Below are 17,077 nucleotides of genomic sequence, written 5' to 3'. Positions count from 1 at the left end.
TTTTGTTCATGCTGGGAGACACTTCCAGAATGCATGTAGTTAGTGGACTTCTGAGACATATCCTTCCTTCCTCCAGATCTCTATTCTCCATTCTTCCTTCCTACTTTCTTCCTTCCCTCCCTCTTCTTTCTTCCTTCCTTCCTTCTTTCCTTCCTTCCTTCCTTCCTACCTTCCTTCCTTCCTTCCTTCCTTCCTTCCTTCCTTCCTTCCTTCCTTCCTTCCTTTCTGCCAGTACTGGGACTTGAACTCAGGGCCTGGGTGCTATCCCTTAGTTTTTTTCACTTGGTGTATAGCTCCACTCTTGCTTCTTTTTGCTGGTTAATTGGAGCTAAGAGTCTCACAGGTTTTTCAGCTCCCACTGGCTTTGAACTGTGATCTTCAGGTCTTGATTTCTTGAGGAGTGAGGATTACAGAGGTGAGCCACTGGCACCAGAACCAAGTTCTCCCTCCTTCCCTATCTCCTTCTCTCCCTTTCTCCCTCCTTCCCTATCTCCCTCTCTCCCTCCCTCCTTGCCTTCTTTCCTCCCTTTCTCCCTTCCTCCCTACCTCCTTCCCTTCCTTCCTTTTTATTGGCTCTGGGGCTTGAACTGAGGGCCTAGGGGCTGTTCCTGAGCTTTTCTGCTCAAGGCCGGTACTGGTACTCTACCACTTTGGACCACAGCTCCACTTCTGATTTTCTGGTAATTAATTGGAAATAAAAAATCCCCCCCCACACACAAGGTTTCTCTGAAGCTCAATCCTCAGATCTCAGCCTCCTGAGTAGCTAGGATTACAGTCTTCCTTTCTTTTTACTTCAAATCCATTTTATGCCTTGGTTTCCTCTCAGCACCTCAGTCTTGCTGTAAGTGGAATTGTTTTACTGTGTGGACTTTTCAGACAAACAGAAGAAGCATGTCCTGCCAAAGAACATACCACATAAACAACTTCAGTGTGATTTTAACCTTCCCCACAAATATTTGTGTCACATAGGGCACAGAGGAAGTGCTGGGATGTCCAAGTAAAACACACAACAATGGCAAGAAACACATTTGAGCAACTGCCCCCACAGTCCCAACCAATGCAGAACTTGTGTTCTTTTCTGGGTTTTCCCTCTTGTCTTCTAACCCTTTTGTTTGCATTTCCTTATTTTTCTGTCCTTCTTTAGCTGTCCCTGCAGCATCCTGTAAAGACATATTTGGTGGCCAAAGGGAACAGGGGATACTTTAGTAAGAGCAAAGCAAGCAGTCAGGAGCTTAAAAAAAAAAAAAAGCAAGCAGTGGCAAGACAAGAGTAACATGGCAGACCAGGTGTTTGTTCAATACAGTCCCACTTTCAGAGTGAATTCAGTGAGATTAAACTTGTAAACCTTAGAGCTGAAACAAGTAATTCATTGTCGTGTGTGTGTGTGTGTGTGTGTGTGTGTGTGTGTGTGTGTGTGTCCCTTAACTTTCTGCCCAAGGCTAGTTTTCTACCACTTGGGCCACAGCTCTACTTCCAGTTTGTGCTGGATAAGGAGAAATAAGAAGGTAACAGATAGTACAAGAAATGTACCCAAGACCTAACGTATGAAACTGTAACCTCTCTGTACATCACTTTGACAATAAATAGAAAAAAATTAAATAAAAATATAAAAAAATTATATAAAAAAAGAGTCTCTCTGATTTGTCTTCCCAGCCTTGCTTTGAACAGTGATCCTCAGATCTCAGCCTCCTGAGTAGCTAGGGTTGCAGGCATGAGCCACCAGCGCCCAGCTTGTCATTGTCTTTTGAGCTAAAACATTATAAATAAATAAATAAATAAATAGAAATGAACTCAGTAATTGAAAAAAGTGACAAACTTCAGGGTGCTGGTGGCTCATGCCTGTAATTTTAGCTACTCAGAAGGCTGAGATCTGAGGATCATGGTTCAAAGCCAGCCAGTGCAGGAAAGTCCATGAGACTCTTATCTCCAGTTAACCACCAGAAAACGAGAAGTGCCACTGAAGAGCTCAGGGACAGCATCCAGGCCCACAGTTCAAACCCCATGAAAAACAAAAATAAATTTTTAAAAACAGAAAAAAAGGCAAAAAACTTTCTAGAAGACAGTTTTGTAATCTCTGCAGTTATTCTGAGTTAGAGACAATATCACTGATGGTGCCATATTCTAACCCAAAATTCTGACAACATTCTTGAACTAAAATTCAAGATGTAGTCAGGAAAAATGACTCAAAGAAGTCACTTGCTGCCTTCCAGCAATTTCTCCTACTGCTGTGTGGGGTCCTGTGGCTATTAAGTCATACAATTCCCCACCTAACTGTGTAACAATTACCAAGGAGGACATTCCCAGAAACTGCTCAGGTCCTAGCTCCCGGTGGAAAACTACTGAATGTGATGCTAGAATTTGACATGTGGGGTGTAAGGTTGGGGTTGCCAGTGAACAGAAGTCGCCTTCCTTACCCCTCTCTTCCAAGACAGTGCCTCATGGAAGCCCAGCGCTCACCTCTTGGCTCCTGGACACACTCAGTACTTGTCCTGAATAAAAGTCAAAGCCTTCTTCTTTTCAAAGAATGTAACTTCCATGCAGCACAGCAAAGAGGATTTTGAAAGCTGGGCGCTGGTGGTTTGCACTTGTGATCCTAGCTACCCAGGAGGCTGAAATCTGGAGGATCACAGTTTAGAGCCAGCCTAGACAGAAAGTCCATGAGACTTCATCTTAAAATAACAAGCAAAATCTGGACAGGAGGCATGACTTTAGTGGTAGAGCATCCACCAACCATGTGCAAGTGAAAGATTCTGAGCTCAAACTCCTGTACCAGTGGGAAAAATAAGACTTGAGAATCAAACCATGCATACTGAGTATTTCTCTTTCAGCCACATCTTATCTCTCCTAACAAGTGTATAAAATGCTTGAGTACATGAATATGTATGCCTTATACCAGGATACCTAAGGAAAAACTACAAGAACTGTAAATCTATGGGACAGAAAATATAGTAAAGAAGTCACTGAGACATCAAAGAAATACAGAATATCCATTTTACTGGGTAATTTTTCTTTTCCCTAAAATCAAAGGTGCAAGCAGAGACATGGTGTTGTTGAATCCTGATCACCCAGGACTCGAACTCATGACAATCAAATCACCACCAGCAGTCAGTCAATCGGGTTAGAAGTCTTTATTTAGCTGTGCACAGCATCCACTCTCCACCATCCAGATGGTAAAGAACAGCAATGAGCCACTTCAGGGCTGTGTTTTTAAAGGTAGAAGCTGTGCATTCTACGGCAGGTGGTCATGTAGCACAGATGCAGAGGGTTAACTCAGGGGCGGCAGAGCAAATCACAAACAGGTTAAGCAAGCTGTTTACAGAAGCAGAATCATGCAGTCAGGCTGATCTAATATCAACTTTATTTTAACAATTGTTATCATGTTTTCCTAATATCAACTAAAGCAAGCATGACAGTCGCCATGGCATTTCTGTAACTACTACTATGGTTATTTCTATAATCATAATTTTTACAATCCATTACTATGATTGCTACCTAGATACAGAGAGGAACAAGGGCTACATATATTTTTAAATGTCAAACTACAAGGAAATAGTCTCATGGGTGGGGGTGTAGACCTCTAGTGTGGAGTCACCAAAATGGAGTTATAGAAGCTAAGAATAAACTCTAAGACAGTGAAATTTTACAAGCCCTATTGTTTCTAGGAGCTCAGGGGCTACATTTTTCCTTGTTTTTCACAGTCATGATTTTGTTTGTTTGGTTGCTTTTAGAAAATAAAAGGAAAGATAATATTTCAAGTCAGAAAAGAGGTCTGTGAGGAACAGAAAAACCACCAGGCTCTCCAGGTGATTTCTCTGTGCTAGAGCAGGCCTGAACTGAACCAGTCTTCATAGGAAGAGGAAATGTTCAATGTTCTTATTATGTAACTGTTTATTAGCAGCATATCATCTTTGCTGGGCCTTTAGATAAACATTTATATGATATGAGCTGTATCCAACTATTATTTGCAAGAGATAATAAAGAGCTGAGTAATCCCATCTTTAGCAAGGAAGTTGAGAATTTCCTCATCCAGGAAAGTATTGCTTCACAGAGGAATTTTAACTAACAATGCTCCAGTGTGCCAACAAGAGACAAACAACAATAATAACAGCAATAGTAAGACCAGCAACAAGCTTTGAAAGAATTGTCCTAACACTGAAAATACAAGAACCAGGACAGTTAAGCCTTCTAAATCTAACAAAACATGAACTATTTTATCTTGTTCATCAGGCTACATAAATATGTTTAAAAAAAAAAAGGAAGAAAGAAAGAGAAAGGGGGAGAGAGAAAAGAAGGAAGGAAGGAAGGAAGGAAGGAAGGAAGGAAGGAAGGAAGGAAGGAAGGAAGGAAGGAAGGAAGGAAGGAAAGAAGGAAGGAAAGAAGGAAGAAAGAAAATGCCCACATACATAATTTCTGTATCTCCTGGGAGAGAAGGTTTTGCGGTGAGTGATCCCCGCCCCCCCTTTGGGGATAAATGAAATGAGCTTGCTAAACGCTCTTCCTATGGAGCCATGCTGCCAGCCCATATTTTTGTTTGTTTGTTTTGAATAGGATCTGTCTTCCCACCCACTAGAATGTTGGGTCTGACCCACCTGTATCAGTTGTCTCAATAGCTGAGACAACAGGCCTGCTCTTAGTTGAGAAAGGGTCTCAATAACTTTTCTATCCAGGGTAGCTTCAAACCATGATCCTAACAATCTTAGCCTCCCAACTAACTAGGATGAAAGGCATAAGCCACTGGTGCCTGGCTTTCTGCTCAGTTCTTTACATAACTGAAATAAAGTATGTTAATTTTATACCTTGACTTTTCCCCTACTTTCTGGCTCATTTATCTTAATATGTGAATACTAGAGGATTTTAACTTACACTGCCAGATTCCTCTCCAGACATTTTGGATCAATTTATCACCAGCATTTGATAAGGTTTCTCAATACTATTTCACTCCAATTAGCAGTGGATTTTTTATTTGGAAGAGGAAGAGGTTAGAAGTAGGGTTTTAAACTCCTAGGCAAGTGCTTTACTCCATAAGCCATGTCCCCAGGTCTTTGCACTTTATTTTTAAATGGGGTAAGCCTTGTACCATAGTCATTTACCTCTGCCTATCTTGCAGCTAGGATTACAAATGCAAACCACTAAGACTGGCTTGTTTTTTGAGATCTTTTTCTCTGGGTTGGCCTTGAACTGTGATCCTCTCATTTCCCAATTAGCTTGCAGACCCGTGCCACGCTGCCTCTGCTATTCTGGTGTTTTTTGTTTTTGTTTTCTCGGTCCTGGAGCTTGAACTCAGGTCCTGGGAGGCTCTTCGTACTCAAAGCTAGCACTCTACCACTTGAGCCATAGCACAACTTCCAGCTTTCTCTGAGTGGTTTATTGGAGATAAGAGTCTCACAGACTTTTCTGCCCAGCCTGGCTTTGAATCATGATTCTCAGATCTCAGATTCCTGAGGAACAAGGATTATATGTATGAGCCATTGGTGTCTGCTTGCTTTTGGTATTCTGAGAAACAAAAATTTGGTTCCTTTTTATTTTAAATTATACTTTTCTGAGTCCTGGTGGGTTGTTTATACTTGCTGACTAGTTATATTTTTATTGTGTGAATGGAAGTTTCAAGGTCTTCACCTTTTTCAATTCTTGAAATTATACTGTTTCTCTATCATTTTACAAATTAATATATCAAGATTATAAAACTGTCATACTTCTTGCAAATACTCTTTTCTTGATCTTCAATTGCTCTTGATGGAAAGATATCATTACTTTAATACTATCTTTTTCAAAGAAAAGGAAATAGTATATTCATAAGATGTTGATTATAAGACATCGTGATATCAGAGATGTTAAAATGCAAGTAATGCTGAAATATTAAAATGTAGAGAATGTCAAAATGAAGAGCTGGCTCTTGCCAGGTGGCTGCAGTTCATACTTGTAACCCTAGCTACTTAGGCAGCTGAGATCTAAGGACTGACATTCAAAGCCAGTCTGGGCAGTAAAGTCCATGATATTCTTCTTTTTTAATTTTGTCAGTAGTGAAGCTTTGAACTGGGACTGGGCACTCTCCCTGAGCTCTTCAGCTCAATGCTAGCACTCTACCACTTGAGCCACAACACCACTTCCAGTTTTCTGGTGGTTAATTGAAGATAAGATTCTCATGGACTTTCCTGCCCAAGCTGGCTTTGAACAGCAATCCTCAAATCTCAGCTTTCTGAGTAGATAGGATTACAGGGATGAGCCACTGGCACCTGGCTTCCATGAGACTTTTATCTCCAATTACCCAGGGAAAAAAAGCCAGAAGTAGAGGTGTGATTCAAGTGGCAGAGTACTAGTCTTGAGCACAAAAGCCAAAGGACAGTGCCCAAGCCTTGAGTGCAAGCTCTAGTACTTGCACACACACACACAGAGAGAGAGAGAGAGAGAGAGAGAGAGAGAGGAGCTAGCTCTGGATTAGTACCTAATGAATTGATTGCAGCATCTCAAAAGCAATTGAATCAGGTGATGAGAAAGTAACATAACCCAATCAATATCCAAAATAACACGCAATTTGATGACATCCACAAATACTGACTCAATAGCTGTTACCTGAATTTGGTCCTGAGTTGGCTCAAGCCATTTGATCAGTTCCTCTTGGTGATGCAGAAGTGGGTGAAGATGGCCGAGAACTTTGCTGGTAAAGTCCAACACCACTGCCAAATCTGATTGAGCATTTTCTTCTAGCCACATAAGTGTATGTCCACCAAGCCCAGGCAACATGGAAGACCCCTTCTCAACCAATAGCTGAACCTGGTGGTATGGGCCTATTACCATCATTATATGGGAGGCTGAGATTATGAGGATTGTGGTTCCAGGCCAGCCTAGGCAGTGAAGTCCATGAGACTCCATTTTGAAGTAAGAAGCTATGCCATCATGCCAGCTACCATGGAAAGTATAAAATAGGCAGATTGTAGTCTAGATGCACAACTTGTCATGCACATTATCTCAAAAATTATCAGTGCAGAAAAGGTAGAAATATGTCTCCGTGGTGGAATGCCAGCCCAGCAAGTGTGAGTACAAAAAAACAAATAGTCAAGAAATATCAGAATATGATTAGTATAAAAGAAGAATATAAAATATGTTGATGTGACTGTATGTTACAGGTGATATGTTAGTTGATTTGGTGAGAAACTGTGCTGACAGGTGCCAGGACCATCTCCTCGGCCTCCCAAGCTTGCCAGCCTTGTCTAAATCCATTCTTTATGGCTACCCAACCATACCCTTTTTTTTTTCCTATTCTAAAATATTTTTTTTCATTTCTTTATTGTCAGAGTTATGTACAGAGGGGTAGCTATCCCTTATGAGGGACACCATAGGGCTTATGTTTCTTTGGGTCTGGGTCACTTCACTTAATATGATTTTTTCCAAGTCCTTCCATTTCCTTACAAATGGGGCAATGTCATTCTTTCTGATAGAGGCATAAAATTCCATTGTGTATATGTACCATATTTTCCTGATCCATTCGTCTACTGAGGAGCATCTGGGTTGGTTCCAGATTCTAGCTATGACAAATTGTGCTGTGATGAACATAGTTGTGCTGGTGGCTTTAGAGTGCTCTTGCTTGTAGTCTTTTGGGTAGATGCCCCCAAAGTGGGGCTGCTGGGTCATAGGGGGGCGCTATGTTTAGCCTTTTTAGGGCCCTCCACACTGCTTTCCAGAGGGGTTGAACAAGTTTGCAATCTCACCAACAATGTAGTAGGGTTCCCTTTTGGCCACATCCCCTCTAGCATTTGTTATTATTGGATTTCCTGATCATGGACATTCTTACTGGGGTGAGGTGGAATCTCAATATTGTTCTGATTTGCATTTCTTTTATGGCCAGTGATGTACAGCACTTTTTCATGTGACTCTTGGCCATTCTCATTTCCTCTTCAGAGAAGTTTCTTTTTAGGTCTTTAGCCCATTTGTTGAGAGGGCTGTTGGTTCTTTGATTATTTCTTTTGGAGGAATTTAATTTTTTGAGTTCTGTGTATATTTTAGATACCAGGCCTTGGTCCATTGTATGGCTGGTAAAGATCTTTTCCCAATTTATGGGCTTTCTGTTTATCTTGGAAGCTATGTCCTTTGCCCTGCAGAAGCTCTACAATTTGATACAGTCCCACTTGTCCAACCTTTCTTTGATTTGTTGCATTTCTGGGCCTTTCTTCTTCTTCTTTTTTTTTTTTTTTTTTTTTGGCCAGTCCTGGGCCTTGGACTCGGCCTGAGCACTGTCCCTGGCTTCTTCCCGCTCAAGGCCACCTGAGCCACAGTGCCCCTTCTGGCCATTTTCCATATATGTGGTGCTGGGGAATCAAACCGAGAGCTTCATGTGTAGGAGGCAAGCACACTTGCCAGTAGGCCATATTCCCAGCCCTTCTGGGCCTTTCTTGAGGAAGTTTCTTCCAGTGCCAAGGAGTCCTAGAGTTTCTCCTAGTCCTTCTTGTAGTGTTTTCAGGGTATCTGATTTTATTTCTAGGTCTTTGATCCATTTGGAATTGATTTTGGTGCAGGATGATAAATAGGAATCTAGTTTTAGTTTGTTACAGATGTTGACCCAGTTTTACCAGCACCATTTGTTGAAGAGGCTGTTTTTGTTCCAACCTATATTTTTAGCTTCTTTGTCAAAGATTAGGTAGCTGTAGGTCTGCAGGTTCATTTCTGGGTCTTCAGTTCTGTTCCATTGGTCCTTGGGTCTGTTCTTATGCCAGTTTTTATTACTATAGCTTTATAATACAACTTAAAGTTTGGTATTGATATTCCTCCTGCACTGTTCTTTCTACTTAGAATTGTTTTTGCTATTCTGGTTTTTTATTGTTCCATATGACTTTCTGAATTGTTTCCTCTATTTCATTGAAGAATGGTGTTGGGATATTGATGGGTATTGTATTGAATTTGTAGATAGCTTTTGGTAATATTGCCATTTTCATGATGTTAATCCTCCCAATCCAGGGGTTTTTCCATTTCTTAGGTTCTGCCTTTATTTCTTTTTTCAGATTTTTAAAGTTCTCATCATAGGTTTCTTTTACTTCTTTGGTTAAGGTTATTCCTACGTATTTTATGTTTTATGAGGCTACCACAAAAGGTGTTGCTTTTCTGATTTCAGCCTCGCTCTTCAGGTTATTGGTGTATATAAAATCCACTTATTTTTGAGGATTTATTTTATATCCTGCTACTTTCCCAAAGTTTTGGATAAGCTCTAGTAGCTTGGGAGTAGACTCTATGGGGTCTGCAAAGAAAGAAACTTTAACTTCATCTTTTCCTATTTGGATCCACTTTATGTTTTCTTCATGCCTACTCACTCTGGCTAGGAATTCTAGTACTATGTTGAAGAGGAAAGGAGAGAGCAAGCAGACTTGTCTTGCTCCTGATTGTAAAGGGAATGGCTTTAGCTTTTCACCTTTTAGTATTTTGCTCGCTGTTGATTTGTCATAGACAGCCCTTATTATATTCAGGAATGTTCCCTGGAATCCAGTTTTTCCACACTTTTTATCATAAATGCGTGCTGGATTTTGTTGAATGCCTTTTCCACATCTAGGGATATAACTATGTTCTTTGCCTTGCTCCTGTTGATGTGGTGGGTTACATTAATTGACTTGTGTATATTGAACCAACTTTGCATCCCTGGAATGAATCCAGTTTGATCATAGTGTATGATTTTTTTATGCCTTTTTGAAGTCCATTGGCCAGAATTTTGTTGAGAAGCTTTGCATCAATGTTCATCAAGGAAATGGGTCTATAGTTCTCTTTCCTTGATGTGTCCCTGTCTGGTTTGGGGATTAGCGTTATACTAGCATTGTAAAATGTGTTTGGTAGTGAGATTTTACTCTCCATTTCATTGAAGAGTTTGAGGAGTGTTAGTGTGAGATCTGTTTTGAAGGCCTTATAGAATTCCACTGTGAATCTATCTGGACCTGGGCTTTCCTTGGAAGGGAGATCTCTTATTGCAGTTTCAATTTCATTGCTGGATATGGGTCTGTTACAGTAGATTTAAATCTTCTTGGTTGAGTTGGTCATGTCAGTTTTTGTTAAGAATTTCTCCATTTCTTCCAGGTTCTCAAATTTGTTGGCATATAGGTTTGCAAAATAGTCCCTTGTTATATTCTGGATCTTTGTTGTTTCTGTGGTGATGTTACCTGTTTCATCTCTGATCTTGTTTATTTGGGTGTGCTGTCTTCATTTTTTGGTCAGGTTTGCTAGGGGTCTGTCTATCTTGCTAATTTTTTCAAAGAACCAACTCTTCATTTTGTTGACTCTTTCTATGATTTTTTAAATTCTATGTCATTTAATTCTGATTTGATTTTAATTATTTGCTTCTGCCTATTGGCTTGGGGTTTGGCTTGTTGTTCTCTTTCAAAGAGCTTAACGTGCTTTGTTAAGCTGTTGAATTGAGATTTCTCCAATTTGTTGATGTAGGCACTCAGGACTATAAATTTTCCTCTGAGTACTGCCTTTGTTGTGTCCAAGAGGAGCTGGTAATTTGTGTGTTCATCTTGGTTTATGTCCATAAACATTTGAAATTCTGTTCTGATTTCCTCAATGATTCATTGGTGGTTCAGCAATGTATTGTCGAGTCTCCATGAGTTGTGGTGTTTTCTTTGGTGGCCTTTGGTGTTGAGCTCTAGTTTTATCCCATTGTGGTCTGAGAGAATGCAAGGAATGATTTCAATGTTTCTGAATTTGTGCAGGTTTGCTTTGTGCCCTAACATGTGATCTATTCTGGAGAATGTTCCATGTGCTGCTGAGAAGAATGTATATTCTGGTGTTGCTGGATGGAATGTTCTGTAGATGTCAGTTAAGTCTAGATAGTCTATGCAGCTATTTAGTTCTGAGATTTCTTTGCTCAGTTTTTGGCATGTTGATCTGTCCAGAGGTGAGAGGTGTGTTAAAGTCTCCGACAATCAATTTGTTTGCGTCTATGAGAGTTTTTAGAATCAGTAGTGCTTGTTTGATGAAGTTGGGAGCTCCAACATGTAGATGTTTAAGATGGTTATATCCTCCTGTAGGAGAGATCCCTTTATTCATATAGAGTAACATTCTTTGTCTCTTTTTACTGTTTTTAGTTTCAAGTCAATTTTATCTGATATTAAGATTGTGACACCGGCCTGTTTGCAGGAAACATTTGCTTGATAGATTTTATTCCAGCATTTCACTTTTAGAATATGTTTGCTTTTGCTGGCAAGGTGCATCTCTTGGAGGCAGCAGAAAGATGGATCTTGTTTTTTGATCTAACTTGTCAATCTATGTCATTTAATTGGAGAGTTAAGTCCATTAATATTGAGAGTTAGGATTGAGAAGTGATTGCTTGTTCCTTTCATTTTATCTATCTTTGTAGAGGCTGTGTCTTCCCTTTTTGCTCTACTAATCTGGAGTTTTATTTATGGATGCTTTCCTTGTCTTGATCGTGTTCTTGGCGGTTTTTGATGTGGAGGACATCTTTGAGGATATTCTGTTTTGTGCTGGCTTGGTGGAGATATATTGGTTCCATTTTTCCTTGCTATGGAAGACTTTTATTTGATCTTCGGCTATAAATGAGAGTTTAGCTGGATACAGAATTCTTGGTTGATAGTTATTTTTCTTTAGGATGTGGCAAACGTCATTCCAGGCTCTCCTTGCTTTCATGGTCTCCTCTGAGAAATCTGGGGTAATTCTGATTGGTTTTTCTTTATTTGTGATTGTTCTCTTTTCTCTAGTGTCTTTAAGAATTCTTTCCTTGGCCTCTATTGATCCTGTTTTGATTACAATGTATCGATGGGAAGTCCTGTTCTGGTCTGGTCTGTTTGGGGTCCTAAATGCTTCTTGTATCTGGATGGGCTTATCCTTCTGGGTGTCTGGGAAGTTCTCAGCTAATATTCTGTTAAATAAGTTGCCTATTCCATTAACTTCTTTCTATAAGTTTTCTTCAATACCTATTAGCCTTATATTGGGCTTCCTGATTGTATCTTGAAGCTCTTGAAGTGATCTGTCTTGCTTTTTGAATTCATTTTGTATTGTTTTTTGTTCTTTCTCCATGAATTCTAGGCTTCCTCAATTCCTGAGATTCAATCTTCTGCTTCATCCAGTCTTTCCATAAACTTACAACTTGGTTTCTTGTCTCCCTACCTTCTGATTGAGCTTTCTTGATGGCTTCTATATCTCTGCTGTAATTATCTCTTAGGTCCTGTATGGACTTCCTCACTTTATTAATTGGGTTCTGGGTGCTGTCTCTAATCTCTTTTAGCTGAGTAGCTATCTTTTCATGGGACTTTTTTTCTTTCTGTTGGAGTTCATACATCATTCTGTTTGTGGAGGTCATGAAATCCTCTGTTAACTTATGATTGGATTCATCACATTCACAAATTATTCTTTGGTTCACCTCCTCACGCTCTAGGATAGTTGTCTGGAGAGACTCAAACTTTTCATTTATCATTTTTATCAGCATAGTTGGTAGAGCCTTTTGAGGCCTCTCCTCTATGATTTCAATTGAATGCTGTTTACTGTTTGTTTTGAGTAGGTGATGAGATTCCCTGTCTTGCCATATTTTTTGTGTTTCTTCTGCCCATTTGAATTTAGAATGCTTTTCCCCTAGCCCCATTTGGCACTGTTTAGGACCTGAACCAAACCTACCAAGTCTTGTTGTACTATTCTTATAGGTACACAATCCTAGACAGGTAAATTTCCTCTCTTTTTGTGCATATAGCAGCAGATTTAGTGTCACCACAAATTTCCCTTTGGAAGTAAAAACCAACCCTGAGCCCTGTATTCAGTAGCTAGATTGTATACCATTACAATCTTGTTCTTATTTCTTTTGGGGTTGATAAAAATTGCTCTAAGAACCCCTTTGACTCACTCAGGCTTTCCCCAGATGTCTATTATCTTGCCTAGCATTAACGTGGGCTCATTGGAATCTGGAGGTCCTGGGCGGTGGTGGCTGTGTGGTTCTCTGAGGATTGTGAGTAGAAATTGGGTGCCCTCAGTGATAGGGGGACTGTGGTCAGCCTGGGGACCCAGTCTGTTGCTCCCAAGGTGTTGGCAGTGGCAGCATTGTACCTTGGAGGCAGTGGGGCCTGTGGCACTTGGCTGGGACCTCTGGGCTGGCTGCTGAGGGTGGGTGGTGGGCTCTGGCTGTGACCCCTGGGCTGCCTGTGGTGGCCCCAGCTGGGACCCCTTGAGCTGGCAACAGCAACTCCGGCTGGGACCCCTGCACTGACAATGGTGGGCAGTGGACCCTGAACTGGCTGCCCCAGGTGGGAACTCTGAATTTACACCATATAGTTTTGTAAGTATTGCTATTGCTGTGGTTTGTCTTTTTATCCTTTGTCTCTCAATTTTAATATTCCCTTTCCCTTCCCTAGTTCCAATACACATATATACAATATCCAGGGTACCAAAATCAGTTACAGTGACATCAGGGGTTAAACCTTGGGAAAGAAAGACAAGAAAAAGGGCATAATTTTATATGGTATGTTGAAAATAACAACAATGATAAGCCACTTGTTTCCATAACTTGGGAGTTCGTTTCACTTAGCATCATCTTATGTGTTCATATGTACATAGCTATTGAGCTACTGTGCTCTTCTGCTAGGATAGTCCTAGACATGTACTAATTATTTCTAATGATGGAAATCATAGAGTCTATATTTCTTTGGGTTTGGCTCACTTTACTTAGTATAATTTTGTTCCAAGTCCTTCCATTTCTTATGAATGGGGCAGTGTCATTCTTTCTGATAGAGGCATAGAATTCCACTGTGTATATATACCACATTTTCTTGATCTACTCATCTACTGAGAAGCATCTGGGTTGGTTCCATATTTTAGTGATGATGAATTGTGCTGTGATGAACATAGTTGTGCTGGTGGCTTTGATGTAGTCTTGCTTGTAATCTTTTGGATTGATGTCCAAAAGTGGGGCTGCTGGGTCATAGGGGAGCTGTATGTTTAGCTTTTTGAGGAACCTCCATACGGCTTTCCAGAGTGTCAACCATGCACTTAAAAAAAATGCAAGTCCCTTCATCTTGGATTAAAACTAGGTTGGTGCCATTTATCTTCAACATGTGAGTTTATGTGTATTTATGTGTCAATATTATTGGAATATTATTGGCTTACAGCAATAAAACTTTCCATTGCTATGAGTTAGCTAGTTTTTCTCCATAAAAGTAACAAGAATCTCAGCCCTTACAACAAAAAGCTCCCTGTGATTATTTTTCCAGGGTGGACCTCCAGTGGAGACTACTTATTGAGTAACTGCTGTCCCTGTCTCTATAAATAAGCTCATTTCTCTGGGGCCTCACACTTGCCCAAACAAACCCCACTCCAGCCTTCTCATCTCTTGTTCTATTTTGTTTTGCTTTAATTTATTTTATTTTGGCAATATCAGAGACTTAATTTGTTGAATTTAGGGCCTTGCACTTGCCTGCTTGCTTGGCTGGCACTCTACTATTTGAACCAATCCAGTCCAGCTTTTTCCTGGTTAATTAGAAATTGGCATCTCATGGACTTTTCTATATGGGCTTAAAACAATGATTCTCCAGATGGCGACCTCTTGAATAGACAGGACTACAGAAACTGGCCATTGCTCCATTTCTTTACTCCAATGGTGAGAAAATGATATTATTTGCTGTTCCACTGATTGAGGAGCAATTTTTTTACAATGCACCTAGGCATGACAAAAAGGGAAAATAGCATATGCTTTTATTTTCCTCAAACCTTTGATTCTACATTTTCTTAAAAATTGCTCTTTAGCCAGGCACCAGTGGCTCCTGCCTGTAATCCTAGCTACCCAGGAGGCTGAGATATGGGGATTGTGGTTTGAAGGCAGCCTGGGAAAAAATAGTCTGTGAGATTCCTATTTCCAATAGACTACTCAGAAAAAGCAGAAGTGGTCCTGTGAATCAAGAGGTAGAGCGCTACCCCCAGTCACTGAGCCGCCGCAGAGGACTCAGCTGCCTCCCCCTTGAGCCCCCTCGCTTCCCGATGCTCCGTCCCCCCCCCATCCCCCGCCCCGCCCGCCCATCCCCCGCCCCGCCCGCCCACCCGCCTTCTCCCGCAGCTGCCTTCCGCAGGCCGTTTCCACCGAGGAAAAGGAATCGTATTGTATGTCCGCTATCCAGAACCTCCACTCTTTCGACCCCTTTGCTGATTCAAGTAAGGGTGATGACCTGCTTCCTGCTGGCACTGAGGATTATATCCATACAAGAACTCAACAGAGAAAGAGCAGGAAGACCCTTAATACTGTCCAAGGGATCGCTGATGATTACAATAAAAAGAAACTAGTGAAGGTGTTTAAGAAGATATTTGCATGCAATGGTACTGTAATTGAGCATCCAGAATATGGAGAACTAATTCAGCTACAGGGTGACCAGCGCAAGAACATATGCCAGATTGGACTGGCTAAGGATGATCAGCTGAAGGTTCATGGGTTTTAAGTGTTTGTGGCTCATTGAAGCTTAAGTGAGAATTTCCTTGCAATGAGTAGAATTTCCCTCCTGTCCCTTGTCACAAGTTTAAAAACCTCACAGCTTGTATAATGTAACCATTTGGGGTCCGCTTTTAACTTGGACTAGTGTAACTCCTTCCTGCAATAAACTGAAAGAGCCATGCTGTCTAGTCTTGAAGTCCCTCATTTAAACCAAGGTCAAGCAGTAGGCGGCCTGGCAGTGTCCAACCTGCAACAAAGCAATAATGTGAAGTTTCAGTTAATCCAAGAGCCCCTGGATAACAGGCGGCTATGTCTGGCCAGATGCTCTCTCTGCAGCTTCCCCTGCCCTAAAAGAACGTCACTATTTTGAACCACCCATGGTAATACAGAGAAAATGGGGTAAGGCAGAAATACAGAGAAAATGGGGTAATACAGAGAAATGGGGGTAAGGCAGTGAGCAACAGCAGCTGTGCCACTAGGGGAGGCTTGGGTTCACCACACATAGCCTAGATAGGGGGTGTCCCCCACCAAAAAATATATGAGACCAGCCTAATTAAAGAGTTAAACTTTTGACAAGGGAACAAACATCAGACTGGAGTCATCTGTCATGTAGCTAGCTGTAGAGTCTGCAACTTAAGTAAGGCTGCCCCGTGCCATGTGAAGTAACAAACTGGTTTTTGGTTTTCTCCCAGTTTTAATGTCCTGTAATGTATTTAAACCCTTATTTAAATAAAACTTGTTTTCAGGGGGGAAATAAAAAGAGGTAAAGCACTAGCCTTGAGCAAAAGAATCTCAGGAACAGCACCCAGGCATACAGTTCAAGCCTCAGACCTGGCCAAAATAAATAAAATAAACAAAATTACTCTTTAATTAACCTGCATGGATCAGTCTTAGTTATATCACTCTTAATCTAATTAGTTAAATCCTGCCTTTATTTAAAAATTTGAATTTGTTGCAAAGGCTGTAATTCTACCTATTCAAGAAACAAAAACAGGAGGACAAGGTTCAAGGTCAACCCATGAAAAAAATGCACAAGATCCCATCTCAACAATAAAACATGATGAGGCATCCCAGCTATTTAGGAGAACGACAGTTCAGGCCAGCCCAAGGATAAGCATGAGACCCTATCTCAAAAAGTGATCAAAGCACAAAGAACTGGAGTAAGGCTCAAAGCTAGAGAACCTGCCTGGCAAGTGTTGAAGTCTCAAGTTCAAACTCCTTTACCACAAAAAAGAAAGAAAGAAAAAATAAGAATTTTTTTTATCATTGTAATCTTTGGCACTAATTTGAATTATTTCAATTTTTTTTTATTTTTTTTTTTGGCCAGTCCTGGGCCTTGGACTCAGGGCCTGAGCACTGTCCCTGGCTTCTTTCTGCTCAAAGCTAGCACTCTGCCACTTGAGCCACAGCACCACTTATGGCCGTTTTCTGTATATGTGGTACTGGGGAATCGAACCTAGGGCCTCGTGTATCCGAGGCAGGCACTCTTGCCACTAGGCTATATCCCCAGCCCCAGAGTTTCTTTTTTTAATTGATTTATTTATTGTAAAAATGATGTACAGAGGGGTTACAGTTTCATACGTAAGGCAGTGAGTACGATTCTTTAACTTGTTACCTTCTCCCTCATTTTTCTCCCACTAGCTCCTGAGTTTCTTCCCAATGGGATGCTTCTTGGGCTCATTA

General features: G+C 40.8%; 1 protein-coding gene across 1 annotated transcript; it reads left to right on the top strand.

Moving 5' to 3' along the window:
• The first annotated feature begins 14,919 nt into the window (after positions 1-14,919).
• LOC125355604 (eukaryotic translation initiation factor 1-like) lies at positions 14,920-15,401 on the top strand. Its single transcript, XM_048352051.1, has 2 exons — positions 14,920-14,967; positions 15,010-15,401. The coding sequence occupies exon 2, from the start codon at positions 15,072-15,074 to the stop codon at positions 15,399-15,401; it is 330 nt and encodes a 109-aa protein (XP_048208008.1). The 5' UTR covers positions 14,920-14,967; positions 15,010-15,071.
• The last annotated feature ends 1,676 nt before the right edge of the window (positions 15,402-17,077 follow it).

Source organism: Perognathus longimembris, chromosome 7 (assembly GCF_023159225.1).
Source record: "Perognathus longimembris pacificus isolate PPM17 chromosome 7, ASM2315922v1, whole genome shotgun sequence".
Lineage (NCBI taxonomy): Eukaryota > Metazoa > Chordata > Mammalia > Rodentia > Heteromyidae > Perognathus > Perognathus longimembris.
This window is presented reverse-complemented; position numbering and strand designations above follow the sequence as displayed.